The sequence below is a fragment of the Hylobates moloch genome, unplaced genomic scaffold (genome assembly GCF_009828535.3).
Source record: "Hylobates moloch isolate HMO894 unplaced genomic scaffold, HMol_V3 SCAFFOLD_18, whole genome shotgun sequence".
NCBI classification, from domain to species: domain Eukaryota; kingdom Metazoa; phylum Chordata; class Mammalia; order Primates; family Hylobatidae; genus Hylobates; species Hylobates moloch.
The window spans coordinates 9,572,997-9,591,120 of record NW_026652293.1 but is presented as its reverse complement, the minus strand read 5'-3'; the positions used below and the strand labels follow the sequence as shown (position 1 = coordinate 9,591,120).

The 18,124-nt window shown below is 47.7% G+C and overlaps 1 protein-coding gene across 25 annotated transcripts in view; it reads right to left on the bottom strand.

The window, feature by feature from the left end:
• Positions 1-568: 568 nt before the first annotated feature.
• Positions 569-18,124, bottom strand: part of PLEKHA6 (pleckstrin homology domain containing A6) — a 155,267-nt gene continuing 137,711 nt past the window's right edge. For 15 of the 25 annotated variants that reach the window (XM_058430400.1, XM_058430410.1, XM_058430407.1 and 12 more), the window contains 5 exons: positions 10,212-10,388; positions 8,758-8,925; positions 8,551-8,684; positions 7,906-8,051; positions 4,244-7,473 (listed from right to left, as the gene is read on the bottom strand). In XM_058430400.1, coding sequence (XP_058286383.1) covers positions 7,346-7,473; positions 7,906-8,051; positions 8,551-8,684; positions 8,758-8,925; positions 10,212-10,388 — 753 coding nt within the window. In that variant the 3' untranslated portion in view covers positions 4,244-7,345. The other 10 variants (XM_058430402.1, XM_032137175.2, XM_032137163.2 and 7 more) reach the window with 8 other exon arrangements.

Here is an 18,124-nt window from a genome sequence, read left to right as displayed (position 1 = left end):
TATGCTGTCTGCTCTTTCCAGCAGGCTGATGAAGAGGGGTAGTCTAGCAGCCCATCTGGGGTGCATGCCTGCATGGGTCTCCTTTGTGCATACTACGGCAAATAGTTCCTTCGAGAGGATTCACGCCTGACAACCGCAGAGGGCCATCAGGAGCGCACAGTGTAATAAAATCCTTAGGCCAAGACTTCCGAGGGAATGCCCTGCCCCCGGCAAGATGCTTTCTGGGTGAGCTCTGGGGACCAGCTCTTTCCTGACTGGGGAATAGGATGGAAGGAAGCCACTGTGGCAGAGGGAAGGGCACAGGGTTGGGACCTAAAGGCAGTTACCCCATCTCCTCACCTCATTTGCCAATTCCATTCAGACATTGCACAATTTGAAAATAGATTTGCTTTTTTAAAACAAAAGCATAAAATAGATCTGCCTTAAAATAAGTCTTTCCTCTCCCCTTCTTTGGATCAAAAAGGCAAGGGGTGTGGCCTTGATATGCTAGGAATGATGTGGAAAATAAGGGAGAGAAAAACAGGCCTGGGCAGGAACTGCAGGAAAAGATCAGACATCCAAACAAATATATTACATATATAGATCTATAATATGTATAATCTCCATAAAACATATATTAAGGCATGTAAAGCAACATAAAGAGCCAGCTTTATGAAATAAGAGGTGAGAGAGAGGTGGCAGAGGCGCAGACATTATTTCTTGGTATTTTACATGTATTTCTAAAAAATATTACTTACAAAAAAAAAAAAAGAGACGGACAAAGCGGCAGGCGTGGAAGGCCCTGAAAAATCTGTTTCCTGTGGAGGGAGAAAGGCTTGGGAGAAAGAGAGAGAGGAGATGACCCGGGAGCCAATCCCACCTGCCAGTCTGCAGGGGAGAAAGGGCAGGTTTGGGGTGCTTGAACTGTGAAGATGGGAAATATAGCCAAGGGTCACGTTTGAAAAACCTGCTAGAAGTGAAGATTGGTGGAATCCTCCCAGGCTGTAATCCCTCAGAAACATGAGAATAGCCTAAGCACCTAGAACAGTGCCTGGTACATAAAAGGTGCTCGATAAATATTTGTTGAGTAAATTATCATCTTTACTTGCATATGAACCAGTAACTGTCCCAGCCATGAAGGAGTGGAGAGGAATTAGTAGATGTTCTTGGGATCGCTGGAGGTCAGGCTGAAGCCTCTGAGCGGCAACTCTAGCAGAGAGAAGGCCGAGGGGCCACGGCGTCTTCAGCTTCCCTCCTTCCTCCTCTCTGGCTACATTCATCTCCAGGTGGGTGGAGCTCAGGAAGAATGTGTTTGCTTTTCTGTCTCTCCCCCACTGCCCTCCCTGGGCAGGTGGATCATGAGAGCGCCTAGCCTCAGCCAGTCCTCGTCTGGGATGCCTGGGATAGGGGGGACGGTCCTGGAATCTGGCCTCCCAGATTAATGCCTCATCCCCCCTCCTCACGGCGTACTCTCAGCTGGCCCACTGCACATTCCAGGGGCAACAGGGCAAGAAATATCACGGAACTGGGTAGGTAAGGCCCCAAGGCTGACCACATCCTACATAAGACAAGTCCTTTTCTCTGCCCCCTACCCCAGGATGGGGAGGCAGACACCAGGCGCAGACCTACCAACAGCCATCTCCCAGGCAGTCGCTACTCAACCCCCTTCACCCAGATCCCCACACCAAGCATCTCCACTGAGGCTGCCATGTGCTCCACTGGTGGGTCCTCCTGGGGATGAGGTGGGAGGAGCAGAGGAGACAGTCTGGCACTGCACTGGGCACTAACCTAAGGCTCCACCTGGGGAAACCAATCCGATACCCCCTTTTCATCTCCCTCCTTCCTGCTTGACTTGCCAATGTGTCCTGCTGCTTCCCCTCCTTCCACTCTGAGGATCTCTCTCTCTCTCTCTCTCTCTCTCTCTCTCGCTCTTTCTGTCTCTGTCTCTCTGCTACCCATCCCAACCTGCCCTCAGACACTGCACAGACCTGCTGTTCTCTAGCCACAGCCAGCACTGTTCCCTCTGGGAGCCAATAGCCTCTCCCCATCTCTCATCACCTTGTCTTTGGCTCAAGCGGGGTGGTCAGTCTCCACTGGACCCCAGCGAGCACCCATAAGCAAAGCAGTGGGTTTGTGTCAAAGCCCTGGGTCCAGCTGAGGCAGCAGGGTGGGGCTGATGAGGATAGGGATGATGACAAGTGCTGTCCTCGGTGTCAGGCTGGCTCCAGAGGCAGCGTCCATCTCCTCTTCACCTCTAGTCCTCACCGAAGATAGCCACAGGTGTGTTCTCCACCACGGCATGTCCCCCATCAGGGAATGTTCCACTGGAGTCACCACAACCCCAGCCAGGGCAAGGCTGAGGCTCCCTGTGACTTGGACATTAACGAGGATGGTGCTCCCCACTGTCATCTCAGGCCCTGGCCCAGGACCACGGTGTGAGTAATGAGGGCTCCAGGACTAGGCATGGTGGGTGTGTGGACACTGAGGTATCCATGGTCCTCTCGGCAGCAGCCCATGGCCCCAGCCTGGCTCCCTGTAGCATTCCCATGGGAGTGCAGGGGCAGGGGGCCAGGGTGGGGAGCCAGGGTGGGCAGAGGACGGCTTCAGAATGTGGCTCTGTGGAGCTTCACAGCATTGGCCTCAGCCAGGGCTTGCACTGGAGAAAAAAGAAATGGAGTGAGAAGAGTGCTGCACAGAGGAGCAAGGACTCCAGCCAACCTTCCCAGGAGAAAGAAGCCTCATCCTGCACAAACCTGGCAGAAACCCACTCCAGTCCCTCCATCCTGAGAGGGGAACAAAGGGAAGGAAGTCAGTGTTCTTTTCTACTTGACTGAGAGGGAGCGGCTGTGGGCCAGGGGCAAGGGAAGGGTTCACAGCCTTTGGCTGTAGTTGTCAATGTTATTTTAATTTACAGTAAGATCTGGGAGTGGAGAAACAGCTTCTGAGGGCTTCTGAAGGTTCTGCATCTGTGTATCTCAACAGATGGAAAGCTTGTCAGCAGACAGGAGGCACAGGGGTGGGGTGTCAGGGAAGAGCCTTCCCTGAGAGCAGACAGGTGAGGTCTCGGCTCCATTCCCTGCCTGCTTCTGGAGAAGCAAAGGCCATTGGCATCACAACATCCAAGAAGCGGCCCTGCCAGCTGACTCCAGCCCAGCACTGCATGGGGAAGCTGGATGGACGGATGGATGGATGGTTGGATGGATGGATAGTGGGGAGGAGCGGCACAGGGCACTGGGGTAGGGGAGAAGCAATACCAAAATGAGAAGGCATAGATGGCTCAATGGGGGTGAAGGAAGGGGCCCCACTCCCCAGATGGATGAAATACAGTAGAAAAGTGCTTACGTCAGAGCTCAGACCCGCATGGTATGGCTGCTGTCGGCGCCCCGTGGGGATTCAGACGACAGGGGGTTTGCTGGAGGAGCCGGGGAAGCAGGGGAGGTGGGAGGGCTTGGGGTGGCACATTGCACTGGAAACAGAAATGAACAGGGAGGTGAATGGGGGTGGGTAGGGGAGGAGGGTGGGCACCCAGAGCAAGCGAGGCCCTCCCCAGGCAGGGAGTGAGGCAGGGAGGCAAGCAAAGAGAGAGCACTGAGCTTGGAGCTTGCTCAAGCTAGGCCAAGCTGTCCTCATTCCCAGGGCATCATGGAGGAGAGTGTGAGGCACCAGAGGAGACCTGGCCGAATCTAGGCTCTGCTGAGAACCAGTGTGACTGTGGGTAAGGCCAGGCCCTCTCTGGGCCAAGGGCTCCCCTCCCATCCACACAATGGGGAGATTCACACACCTCTCCGCTACTGTGCAGACAGAAACAGGGAGTGGTACTTTATATACGGCAGTGTCACTAATGATAATGATTAATAGTGCAGTAAAATCACACTAATCCAAACCATGTGGCCCCATTTAACGAACAGAAGTGAAGTGACCACCATGTTAATCAATGCCATAAAAACAGAGATTTCTGATAAACTTAAAGCGAGTTCTGTCAACTTGGCACAGTCAAGGGCTCAGAAACATGTTCCCTGCTAACACTTTAGACCCCCTTTTCATCAGTGCAGTGAAGGCAAACTTCAGTCCACCCCTGAGCAAATCGAGACAAGCCTGAAATGACGTTTGAATTAATGAGATTTTACTCTATTATCATTATTATTCCATGTTAAGAATAGCAAAGTGGAAGGACAATGAGAAGGGGAGACTTCTTATTGGCGACAAGCTCTATGCAGTCTCCAGACCCTTATGCATCCTCACTGTAGCCGCAAGGCAGGAGGAACCAGACCTCAGCCAGTGTCACACTGCATTTCCACCGAGAGAGGGGTCCCAACATTGAACTTCCCAGTCCCTCGTACCCCACCCTACCCTGGACCTCATCACCTTCCCTGCCGTCCGTGCAAGACAAAGAGCCAAGGTGGCTACTGTCGTTACATATCTAATACACCTACATGTGCATAGAACACATGTAGCTCTCCCATGGATGTGAAGTTGTCTGCCTATACACAACACAAAGTTTGTGCATGGGATCTGGCAAGTCCATATCATTACACTCATTGCACACAGCTCACATAAGCGTATTTGTGTACTTCCAAGCCTGCGCCCTTCCGCATGACCCAACTTGTAACTTCATGTGCAAATACACTCACAGACACTTTCAAACACACATTTATGTGCATAGCCACATCACTGACCCAACGCTTAGTCATCTAGCAGTCTCAACTTCTAAAACAGCCAAGAAACCAAAAGCGAAGCAAAAGTTATCTCCAGGAAGCCAACATAGAGGTTACAGCCCACAGGACATGCAGTGAGGCTCTCAGAATTTACTCATAGGGACTCCTTGGAGTCCAGTTACTCTTATTTATACACAATTCTAATAGGTGTTGACTAGCTGGGTTTCTAGCCCAGGGGAGATTAGCAACAGGAAAATTCAAAGAGACAGAGGAATTGGGAGGCCCACTGACGTCTATAAGAAAGCACGACTGAGGAGAGAAACTGTTTTGTAAAAAGCAGACATAACAGCTTTAAAAGAGTGACAGTTTGGGAACATTTAGCATAGCTACAAACAGATCTATGTCCATTGTGGCCCTAAGGGCATTCCTTTAACAGAGGTCGGCAAAATAAAGATATTTATAATGATAATACGTGAGCAAGAAAAGGTCATATGTAAACAGAACTTTGTTAAGAAGGCAGAAAAATACTAAATATATATTAGAAATGTATGCATCAAAATAGTTAAGATTTGCATATGTTGCAGATGTGAATCATACAGATGTGATATTATAATGTGTGCAATCACAAGTACCACATGCGTGCAGAAACGATCAGTCACACATACTCACATTCATGACACTGTACTTTCTTCCAGCCTGTGCACACAGACAGAAGTTCACAATATTGCAATATATACACTGTACACAGCATATACACAAATATGCTTTATCATTTCCCATACTGCAGAAAAGCCAATCACACATAAATACATGCATTCATAAACACCACCTCCACCAGTGTACTGTACACTCACACACATGCACATTTATGCTCCAACAGCTTACCATATACCACCTGGATTCATAAATAATGGGTCTCCACACAACATCCTTAGACATTTTACACAGACATACACATTCCTACATTTGTACTCAAACCTTTCCTCCACTCTCACACACTGCACACTTGAATACACACAAATAAATGCATGTATCTACAAACATTACCAGATCCAGACACTGCACATGACATTTGCGCCACACGTACAAACTCAAAAAGTGCCATAACTTCCCACATATTACATACCTGAGTCTGCACGCACCGGGTGGATTTGTAAGCATAACAGCATTCCTCACTGATTACTCTGTCCATGCCACACACCACACGCGGGCACTGAACTCTACTCGCTGTACCCGCTGCACGCTGTGCTCATGACCTGTGCCCAGCACTGCCACACACACAGTGTCCTGGGTGTGAACCTGTGCCCGCACAGTGCATGCCCAGGAGCAGCCTTGCTGTGCCTGGCAGAGCTGTAGCTCTGGGGAGCTGGGCCACAGGCCAGGGGCGGTGGGAACAGTGGGCTGAGTCTGAGGTCTGGCCCTGCCACAGCCATTTTTTAAATAGTTGGGGTTTTGGCAAAAGCAAGGTGACCATTTGGTTTCAGCACACAGACCCTGACATGTAAGCCCATGTGTATCAAGACGGAAATCGGATAGGTCGGGTGGGTTTTGTTTTCATGGGACCTTTGGCTGAGGAACTATAGTAGAGAGCGCCAGGGACTGGGGCTGCGGCAGAGCAAGGTTTTTAAACCCGCCTTGTCTCTCTAACCCCTTGAAACAGGAAGTTGCCTTTTGCCCAGAGCATGTGGAATCTGATCTTTGGAAGGTTCAAGCTCATTTTGCAGCTAAACTACAGGGAGGTTCAAGAGAGGCCTGCTTCCTTGTGGCCAAACTGGTTTTGCTGCCTTTTGGCTGCAGGATGGGGCTCTCTGAAGCTATCTCTTCTCTTCCCCTCAACTCCAGCCTAAAGACAGCCTCTCCCTGAAATACCTCCAAGGCTCTAGCTGGACATCCATTCTAAAGTCCATTACACCCTAACTGGCAGAAGGTTCTTCATTAAGGCTTACTTAAATCCTCTTTGCTGTAGCTAAAATCTTCTGGTTTCTGAAAATATCCATATTTAAAATAATTAGCCAAACGACAAATGGTTTCTATTTCTACTTCATCTATTGCTATTTCAACTACTACTACCAGCAACACAGCGCTACTGCTACTGTCACCACTACTATGGCTTGCAAGCATGTATTGAGCACTTACTGAATGCCAGGCACTGTGCTAGGTGTTTGGCACACACTGTTTCCAATCCTTATACCACCAGCACTGGAGGCAGGAATTTTGATTTGAATTTCACAGATGAGGAAATGGAGCCTCAGAGCATCAGAATTTGAACTCTCCTCAATCACCAACATGAAATGCCATCCCTTCCACTATGTTTTGAGCCACGGTTCTAACCTGATCATGGCCTGACTCTTGCCTGGGCTACTGGAATTGTGGCCTGCACACCTGCTCCCGCTCCTCTGCCAATGTCATCTCCAACCATGGCTGCCCCTTCTGAGTCATTCCTCTTAACTGTGGCCTTCAAAGTTCTCACTCTCACTCTACCTCTCTATCCTAAGCACCTTTATCTTGATGAAGGGAACAGTCTCCCAGGCTCCTTGACTTACCCACTGTCTCTCCTCTCCCTTTAACCCTCCCATTCATACAGAATCTCTTCATTCTTAAAAGCTCAACTACATTTTCATCTATTCTGGGATGATATCTCAGGCTGAGTAGAAACTGACCCTGTTGATCTCAACCCTATCAGCATCTAGTCAGACCTGGTAGCCTTTGAATCAGCGTGAAGTCAGTTCCTCATAGTCATCTTTTCTTAGCAGAAAAGTGAGTTGGATCAGTAGCCAAGGTGGTAATTGTATCGCTCTCAACTCTTTGGTTGCCCTCACCATCTTTTCTTGGCTTCTTCCTATTTGCATGCAGCAAAAGCAGGAAATGAACGGATACTCTGGAATACCTGGCCCTCTCCCTGCAACTGAGAAATATTTTTGTCTTTCTCAGTCAATCTCAGCTATCATCTTTTCTCTGTGCCTTTCCCCGACATGCCCAGGCAGAATGGCTCCCAATGCTCTGCATGGCCTCTGGCCATTACCCCCTAACATGGCTGTAAGGATCATCCCGGCTCTGAGCTCCTGGATGCAGCAACTCTGGCCCCTTTGCACCTCCCTGAGCCTAGCACAGTACCTGGTGTTCAATAGATGCTCGTCTCAACCTCGAGGAGCATCTCCTCAGCCTTGTATCTCTTTGCTACTGCCCCCCTTGTAGCAGTGCCACGCTTCCTCCCCTAAACCTGGTCAGCTGGTTTCCCTGGCAGGGTGGAGCGAGGCCCAGCCCCTCTCACCAGACAGCATGCGGCCCCTGCGGGAGGCCTCGGTCGCCAGGGCGCAGGAGATTTCAATCCGCTTCTCCTGCTCCTGCAGCTGGCTCTCTGAGTCCTGGGGCACGTCCACAGAGTCCCCCTCGCCGATGGGCACCACGTTCTGCATACTGAAGAGGCACAGACACACAGAAATGGAGGGAGGGACAGGCTGGTCCAAGTGGCCTGGGGGGGCTTGTGGACTGAGGTTGGCAGGGAGGGCCAGGGCCCCGTGAATGTGCAGTCTCTGGTTCCCAGCAAGGCTGTCCCTAGGAGTGAGTGGGACCCTGGCAAAACACAGGTTGGGACCCCTACCCTCAATGTTCTCAAATGAATTAAAAGGTTCAAGTGAGCATTTAGGGCAGCCTTGGAGGGGAAAAGAAGTCATCAGAGGGCGAGCTTTCAGTTTTGTCTTGATGGTGTGATGTGCACAAGCCTGGCAGGTCTTAGTAGCACCTGACAGCAGGATCCTTGCCTTTGCCGGTAGCTGGGCCCTGTCTGCTGCCTGGAGCCACCACCTCGATGTGCTCTCCCCTGGGGAGGCTCTGTGCCCCCAACGACTTCTAGTGGCCCAGGTGTCCTAGGTGCCAGGGTGGGCAGAGGAAGTAGAGGCTCACCCAGGCCGGTTACCTGGATTTGGCAATGAGTGTCTTGATCCTCTCCACCTTCTTCTGCTTCTCCTTCAACTCCTCAGGACTCAGGGGAGTGTCAGGCTCCAGGTCAATGTACCGTTCAGGGATGAGGACTTTGTCTGGAGTGGAGAGCTATGGAGAGGCTGGGGTCACCACCTCTGTCCCTTCCCAGACTCTCCCACTACAGCTTCCTGGCTCCACTCACCTCCTTATTGATGTCCACGTCATAATGCTGGGGCTCTAGCTCCATTTTGCGAAGCCGGGCAATTTCCTCCCGGGGTGTCTCGTAGGCCTGCCCGCCAGGCTCCTCTGCCCGCAGGGCTGCCTCCAGGTTGGAGATGTCCACCTCGTGGATGCTGCGGTGGCGGCGCACCTAGGGGACAGCAGCGTCATGATCGCACCACGGCTACCTATGCCTCCAGGCAGCTCTAGCTATGCTCTGTCCTTGCTTTCCCTTCCCAGCTCACCTGATCTAGCTGCCACCCCACTGCTCCCACTGCACCCCACTGCAGAACTATCCTCCTTCCTTTCTGCTGGCCCAAAGCCTGCCCACCTGCTAGGCCCCAGAGGCAACATCTCATCATCTCTTGTCAGTTCTTGCTGTTCCCCATCCTGCTCTACCCTGGATTCACATTCTGTGCTATATATTTTGGGCAGTTGAATTAGTGTGACTTGTATTGATTTCTTCTTTTTATTTTTTAAGAAACAGGGTCTTGCTGTCACTCCAGCTGGAGCACAGTCACAGAATCATAGCTCGCTGCAATCTCCAACTCCTGACCTCCTCCCAAGTAGCTGGGACTATAGGTGCATCCACCATGCCCAGCTACTTGTTAAACATGTTTTTATAGTGACAGGGTCTTGCTTTGTTGTCAGGCTGGTCTCAGACTCCTGGTCTCAAACAATCTTCCCACCTTGGCCTGCCAAAGTGCTAGGATTACATGCATGAGGAGGCAACCACACCCAGCTAACTTCTAATGATTTCATATTATAGAAGTTCTAATCCATCAACTAGAATGTAAGCTGTTGAGGACAGGACTTATGAGTCATAATTTTTCCATATTTCTAAAATTTAATGGAAAGAAAAGTTAAGTGATGTCTTGGGCTACATCCAGCTCTGTACTTAATAGCTGTGTAGCCCAGGAATCCTTTAATTTCTCTTGACTTTGTTTCCCCATCTGCAAAATAGGGATAATAATTCCTAACCCAACGTTGTTAAAAGGATTAAATGAAATAACATGAAAGGGATTTGTGGATTATATTGTGCCATGCGATGGTGAGCTATTATGATTATCTTCATCGCAGCCAGCCCACTGCTAGGCACAGAGGAGATGCTCCAGAAACAGGCATAAGTGGCAGCTATTTCTGTGTGGTGAATTCTGTCTATTCTCTATTAAGTGAATTTTGTATAATTCATTTCAACAAAAATAATTAAGACATTCCTTTTTGTGAGTTATTTTCTTTAAACAAGAAAAAGTCAACACTTGAAGGACTCTTCTGCTGATGGGGGAGAGGACTCTCCAGCTCTTCCAGGTGCCCAGCTTGGGTTCTTTCCCCTCTCCTTCCTCTCAAACCCCCCAGGCCCAGGCTGGCCACGCCCTGGGAGTGGACAGTGTTGGCAGATGCCAGGCTCATGCCTGTGGGTAGCTGGGAAGGCATTACCACTTTGTAGGCTGGCCGGGGACTGGGGTCGGGGGCCGGGCTGGCTGGGAGCTGCAGGCTCCTCCGCTTCTCCTTCATGGAGCCACTCTGGTGCCGCCGCATTCGGTCAATCTGCTCCTCCACGCTCATCTTGACCTTCCCCTCGCCAGGGAACACAGCACTCTTGGGGCGTTCCTGCTGCCATGGGAAAACAGGGCTCTGACAAGTGCCTTATCCCCCACCCAGCTTTTCCATCCTGAACCCTTAACATTTACCTTCTACGGAAAGTCTGCCTATAGTGGGCTGAAGAGTGGTCCCCAAAACATATGTCCAAGTCCCAACCCCAGGTACCTGAGAGTGTAACCTTATTTAGAAATATGAGATCACCCTGAATTAGAGTGGGCCCTAAATCCAATGGTGTGTCCTCATAAGAGACAGAAAAGAAGATGACATACAGAGTAGAGGTGACATGAAGAGGGAGGCAGAGATCAGAATGGTTCATTTACTCAGAAAGGAATGCCAAGGATTGCCAGCAATAACCAGAAGTTAGGAGAGAAACCTAGAACAGATTCTCCCTCAGGGCCTCCAGAAGGAGCCAACCCTGCCGCCACCTGGATTTTAGACTTGTGGCCTCCACATCCATAAGAGCACACACTTCTACTGTTTTAAGCCACCCTGTGTGTGGTGATTTTTCACAGCAGTCCTAGGAAACTAACACAGATTTTGGTACTGGGGCGGGGGGTGCTGCTATAACACATACCTAAAAATGTGGTAGAGACTTTGTAATTGGCTAATGGGTAAAGGTTGGGAGAATTTCAAGGTATATAATAGAAAAAGCCTAGTAGATTTCCTTGAAGAGATGACTGGCAGAAATATGAACTTTAAAGATGATCTGGTGAGGGCTCAGAGGAAGTGAACAGCACAGAAAAGAAAGCTTCTATTGCCCTAGAGAATACAGTTATGCCTCGGTATCCCAGGGGACTGGTCCGAGGATCCTGATGGATACCAAAATTCATGAATGCTCAAATTCCTGCTATAAAATGGCAAAGATGTGCATATTACCTACACATATCCTCCAGTATGCTTTAAATCACCTTTAGATTACTTATAATACCTAATACAATGTAAATGCTATGTAAATAGTTGTTATCCTATATTGTTGGTTTTTTTCTTTTTCTTTTTTTCTGAGATGGGGCCTTGCTCTGTCACTCCAGCTGGAGTGCAATGGTGCAATCATAGCTCACCGCAGCCTTGAACTCCTGGGTTCAAGCAATCTTCCTGCATCAGTCTTCCAAGTAGCTGGGACTACAGACACATGCCACTGCACCTAGCAAATTTTTTAATTATTATTATTTGTAGAGATGAGGTCTTGCTTTGTTGCCCAAGCTGTTTTCGAACCCTTAGCTTCCAGCAATCCTCTTGTCCCAAAGTGCTGGGATTATAGGCATGAGCCACCACGCCTGGCCTGTATTGCTTTTTATTATTTTATTTTTACTGTTGTTTTGTTTTTTAGTATTTTTCCCCTGAATATTTTTGATCTGTGGTGGCTGAATCCATGGATGTGGAACCCGGAGACATGGAGGGCCCATTGTATATATATCATGAATGGAATGCTGGTAAAAATATGAATGTTAAAGATGCTTCTGGTAAGGTCTCAGAAGGAAATTAGAAATGTGTTATTAGAAAGGGAAGAAAGGCCATCTTTATTATAAAGTGGCAGAATTGTAGATGTATTGTTTTCTACTGTTGAGTGGAAACAGAACTTGAAGGCTGTGATGAACTTAGATATTTAGCTGAGATTTCCAAGCAAAGTGTTGAAGGTGTGGCCTGTTTTCTCTTTTACTTATAGGAAAATGATAGAGAAGATAAACTGAGAAAAGAACTGTTAAGCCAAGAGAAACCAGCACTGTTTTATTTGGGAGGTTCTGAGCCTACCTAGTTCACAAAAGATGCTTAAGTTAGGAAACTCATTGTAGGAAAAGTGTGCCCTAGAGAGAGGGTCAAGGATGTGGCTGGACAACATTTTGCTAAAGAGATTAGATATGTCTCATGAACCCAATTGACCATCCCAGAAGAAGCCAGAAATAGAGATGGAGTTATCTAGAATGGATATCCTTGAAATACAAAGGGGGCCTACAAAGTTTTTGAGACTGTTATAATACAGAAACACTGCTATCTTGTACAGAAAGGGACAGAGATAAGATGAAATGGAAAATGAAAATAACTGTGAGACTTCTGGGATTCTATAGGCAGGAAATAGGCTAACAGAGCTACTTCGCTACAAACACATGCTAACCTTCAAGGAAAAGCAAGAATGACTCAGAGCTAAGCCATGGATGCAGAGGCAGGGTCCAAAGAGGCAGGCCTAGAGGCAGGGGCTGATGGAGCCTCTGTGGACCCAGAGGGCAGGGGAGTGAGCCACAGAGGATTATTCTCAGGCCTTGAAACCTAATGGAATTTTCCCTGCTGGATTTCAAGCTTGCTTGGAATGGTGACCCCTTTGTTCCTTCCAATTTCTCCCTATTGGGACGGAATGACTTACTTTTTAAATTTTTCATTTTTTTAAAATTTATTTTTAAAATAGAGACAGGTTCTCACTATGTTGCCCAGGCTGGTCTCAAACTTCTGGGCTCAAGTGATCCTCCTGCCTCAGCCTCCCAAAGTGCTGGGATTATAGGTGTAAGCCACCACACCTGGCCAAGAATGACTTACTTATGCCTGTCCTCCACCATTGTATTTTGAAAGCAGATTAATTTATTCTTTCTTTCTTTTTTTTTTCTTTTTTTTGGTCTGACTCTGTTGTCCAGGCTAAAGTGCAGCAGCATGACCACAGCTCACTGCAGCCCCAACCTCCAGGGCTCAGACAATCTTCCAGCCTAAGCCTCCTGGAAAAGGCTAGGACTACAGGCATGCACCACCACACCTGGCTTTTTTTTTTTTTTTTTTTTTTTTTTTTGAGGTGGAGTCTCACTCTGTCACCCAGGCTGGAATGCAGTGGCGTGATCTCAGCTCACTGCCACCTCTGTTTCCCAGCTTCAAGCGATTCTCCTGCCTCAGCCTCCTGAGTAGCTGAGATTACAGGCATGTGCCACCATGCCTAGCTAATTTTTGTATTTTTAGTAGAGACGTGGTTTCACCATGATCCACCAGCCTCGGCCTCCCAAAGTGTTGGGATTACAGGCATGAGCCACTGCACCCAGCCCATCCTGCTAATTTTTAATTTTTTTTGTAGAGGCAGGGTCTCATTATGTTGTCCAGACTGGTCTCAAACTCCCGGGCTCAAGTGATCCTCCTGCCTTGACCTCCCAAAGTGCCGGGAATACAGGCGTGAACCACTGCACCTGGCCAAGTAATTTGTTTTCTAGTTTTACAAATGGAGAGATTTTGCCCCAAAATGGATCATACCTAGAGTTTCATGCATACAAGTGGAGATGATTTAGATGATGAGATTTGGGACTTTTGAGCTGATGATATTTCAATGACATTTTAGACATAGGATACAGTCATGGGCTGAGACTTTTGGGAATGTTGGTGTTAGGTGAATGTATTTTGCAAGTGAAATGGGCATGAAATTTGGGTATCATAGGGTGGACTGAAGTTGTTGAACAGTACCCCCAAAAAGAGATGTCCAAGTCCTAGCCCCCAATACCTGTGACTGTAAACTTATCTGGAAATAGGTCCCTGCAGATGTAATTAAGAATCTCAAGATGAGAGAATCCTGGATGAGGGTGGGCCCTAAATTCAATGATGGGTATCCTTATATGGGACAGGAAAGAAGACACACAGAAAATGAGGTGATGTGAAGATGGAGGCAGAGATTTGGTTGATGCATCTACAACCCAAGGAATGCCAAGAGTTACCAGGAACCACCACAAGCCAGGAGAAAGGCATGAAACAGATTGTCTCTCAGCGTCTCCAAAGGAACCAACCCTGCTGGCACCTTGATTTTGGACTTCTAGCCTCCACGACTGTGACAGAATAAGTTTCTATTGTTTAAGGCTCCTGGTTTTTGGTAATTTGTTAACTCCTGGCAGCCCTAGGAAATTCACACTGCCTTGGATCAGCACATTTGACTCTGAACACTGACTTTTGCTGCTTTCCCTGCTTGTATTTCAGCAATAGCACATTATGATCATTTTGTAAAATATTCTTTTATATTTTTTATGCATATGTGATGGTTAACACTGAGCATCAACTTGACTGGATTGAAGGATACAAAGTATTGATCCTGGGTGTGTCTGTGAGGGTGTTGCCAAAAGAGATTAGCATTTCAGTCAGTGGACTGGGGAAAGCAGATCCACCCTTAATCTGGTGGGCACAATCTAATCAGCTGCCAGTGAATATGAAGCAGGCAGAAAAACATGAAAAGGAGGGATTGGCCTAGCCTCCCAGCCTACATCTTTCTCGATGCTGGATGCATCCTGCTCTTGAACATCGAAATGAAGTTCTTCAGTTTTGGGACTTGGACTGGCTCTCCTTGCTCCTCAGCTTGCAGGCAGCCTGTTGTGGGACCTTGGGATCATGTAAGTTAATACTTAATAAACTCCCCTTTATACATAATAAATATATATATATCCTATTAGTTCTGTCCCTCTAGAGAACCCTAACTAATACAGATTTTGGTATTAAGGATGGAGATCTTTCAATGGTGTTGGGGTTTCTGGAGTTGGCTGCTTAATATGATTAGACCCCAAAATGCTAAGGACTCTACTTCTAATAGTATGGAGAACACTGATAGTCCTTGGCATGAACTGTTTAGAGAGTTATGCAAAATAAATGCATTTGACACTCTTGATTCATGGTTCTTTGAGAGGCAAGGAGTTTAGTGATTCTACATAATACCTTTGATCATATGTGGAGAACCAAGGAACATAATGAAGCTGGTTGGTTGCTCCTAAGTTCAGTAGACAGTGATGAAAGAAAATGATGAACTCAGGGATTCTATCTCCCAGCTTCAGAAGCAGATACTGAGCCTCAAATATGCTAAGACTGTCCTGAGTTAGAATGTTATCTCCTGTAGAGAAAGAGCTGAAATTGTGTAAAAACAGACACAAGCTCTTATCATGTGAGTGGCTAACCTGCAATGAAAGATGCATGCACAGCCTTGCCAGGTGTCTACTGTTAAAGTGAGGGCATTGATTGGAATAGAATGGGACTCTGAAACTTGGAATGGGGACATGTAGGAGGACCCTGATCAGGCTGGAGACACTGAGTTTGTAAACTCTTATGAAACTTTTTTGCCAGAAGGAAGAGCTTCTCTATTCCCAATAGTGGCAACATCCCCTCCCTGACCTATGCTTCCATCAGCCTTTCCACCTTTGTCTGAGGAGGTAAATCCTGTGCTGCCAGAGGCAACAGTCATGGCCTCCCCTGAAGCAGATGCCAGGCAAGATAATGTTGATTCTCCTCGGGAGGCACCCCCAACACCTCTGTTTGCTTCTAGACCTATAACTAGACTAAAATCCCAGTGGGCCCCTAGAGGTGAGGTTGAGAGTGTGACCTATGAGGAGGTATGCTACACTCGAAAAGAACTGTTTACGTTCTCTCATCTATATAAACAGACAGCCCACTGTGAATGAGCTGGAAATGCCTGATCTCCCTTGGTTTAATGTAGAGGAAGGGATCCAAAGGCTCAGGGAGACTGGGATGGTGGAGTGGATTAGTCACTTTAGACCTACTCATTCCAGCTGGGAGGGTCCAGAAGATATACCCTTGACCAATGCATTGTGAAATAGATTTGTGAGGGCAGCACTTGCATCTTTGAAGAGCCCTGTAATTGCTCTTCTCTGCCTGTCAGATCTAACGGTGGGAACTGCAGTCATTCAACTACAAAATTTAAATACAATGGGAATAATTGGATCCCGAGGTGGCAGGGTCCAAGTTGTGGTACTCCATCATCAAAGGCAAGGTGGGTGTAGCTACTGTAATGGACAGCAGAGGCAAAACAGCAATCAGAATAGTCTGACTTGTGTAGAGCTCTGTCATTGGCTAATTAATCCTGGTATTCCTAGAAGTGAAATTGGTAGGAAGCCTACTGCATTCCTACTTAATATATACAAGCAGAAAACTTCCAAGTCGAATGGACAAAAGACTAATTTGAATTATAAAAGCAGAGAATCACAGCCTTTCAGTCAATTTCCAGACTTGAGCCAGTTTACAGACGCAGAACCCCTTGAATGAATGGGAGGCTGGGTCCTCTTGAGGAAGGACCCCACTACATTACCAACAATTTATGCAGTGAATCTTTCTTCCATCCTTCTCTAAGGAGACCTCTGGCCTTTTACCAGGGTGACTGTGCATTGGGGAAAGGGAAGTGATTAGACATTTCGAGGACTACTGGACACTGGCTCTGAGCTGATGTTGATTCCAGGGGACCCAAAACGTTACTGTGGTCCTCCAGTTAAAGAAGGGGCTTATGGAGGTCAGGTAATTAATGGAGTTTTAGCTCAGGTCCAACTTACAGTGGGTCCAGTGGGTTCCCAGACTCATCCTGTGTTCATTGCCCCAGTGCCAGAATGCATAATTGGCATAGACATACTTAGCAGCTGGAAGAACCCTCACATTGGCTCCCTGACTGGTAGGGTAGGGCTATGATGGTGGGAAAGGCCAGATGGAAGCCATTAGAGCTGCCTGTATCTAGAAAAATAGTAAATCAAAAACAATATCACATCCCTGGAGGGATTACAGAAATTAGTGCCACCATCAAGGACTTGAAAGATGCAGGGGTGATGATTCCCACCACATCCCCGTTCAACTCTCCCATTTGGCCTGTGCAGAAGACTCATGGATCTTGGAGAATGACAATGGATTACTGTACGCTTAACCAAGTGGTGACTCCAATTGCAACTGCCTGTACCAGATGTGGTTTCATTGCTTAAGCAAATTAACACATCTCCTGGTACCTGGTATGCAGCCACTGACAAGGCAAATGCCCTTTTTTCCATTCCTGTCCATAAGGCCCACCAGAAGCAATTTGCCTTCAGCTGGCAAGGCCAGCAATATACCTTTACTGTCCTACCTCAGGGGTGTATCAACTCTCCAGTTTTGTGTCATAATCTTATTCAGAAAGACCTTGATCACTTTTCGCTTCTGCAAGATATCACACTGGTTCATTACATTGATGACCTTATGCTGATTGGATCCAGTGAGCAAAAAGTAGCAAACACACTGGACTTATTGACAAGAATTTGCATGCCAGAGGATGGGAAAGAAATCCGACTAAAATTCAGGGATCTTCTACCTCAGTAAAATTTCCAGGGGTACAGTAGTATGGGGCCTGTTGAGATATTCCTTCTAAGGTGAAGGATACATTGCTGCATTTGGCCCCTCCTACAACCAAGAAAGAGGCACAGTCTAGTAGGCCTATTTGGATTTTGGAAGCAACATATTCCTCATTTGGTGTGTTGCTCTGGCCCATTTATCGAGTGACCTGAAAGGCTGCCAATTTTGAGTGGGGTCCAGAATGGGAAAGGGCTCTGCAACAGGTCCAGGCTGCTGTGCAAGCTGCTGTGCCACTTGGGCCATATGACCCAGCAGATCCAATAGTGCTTGAGGTGTCAGTGGCAGATCGGGATGTTGTTTGGAGCCTTTGGCAGGCCCCCATAGGTGAATCACAGCAGAGGCCTCTAGGATTTTGGAGCAAGACCCTGCCATCTTCTGCAGCTAACTACTCTCCTTTTGAGAGACAGCTCTTGGTCTGTTACTGGGCTTTGGTGGAAACTGAACGTTTGACTATGGGTCATCAAGTCACCATGCGACCTGAACTGCCTATCATGAATGGGGTGCTTTCTGGCCCACCTAGCCATAAAGTGGGTGGTGCCCAGCAGCATTCCATCATCAAATGGAAGTGGTACATACGTGATCGGGCTCGAGCAGGTCCTGAAGGCAAAAGTAAGTTACATGAGGAAGTGGCTCAAATGCCCATGGCTTCCACT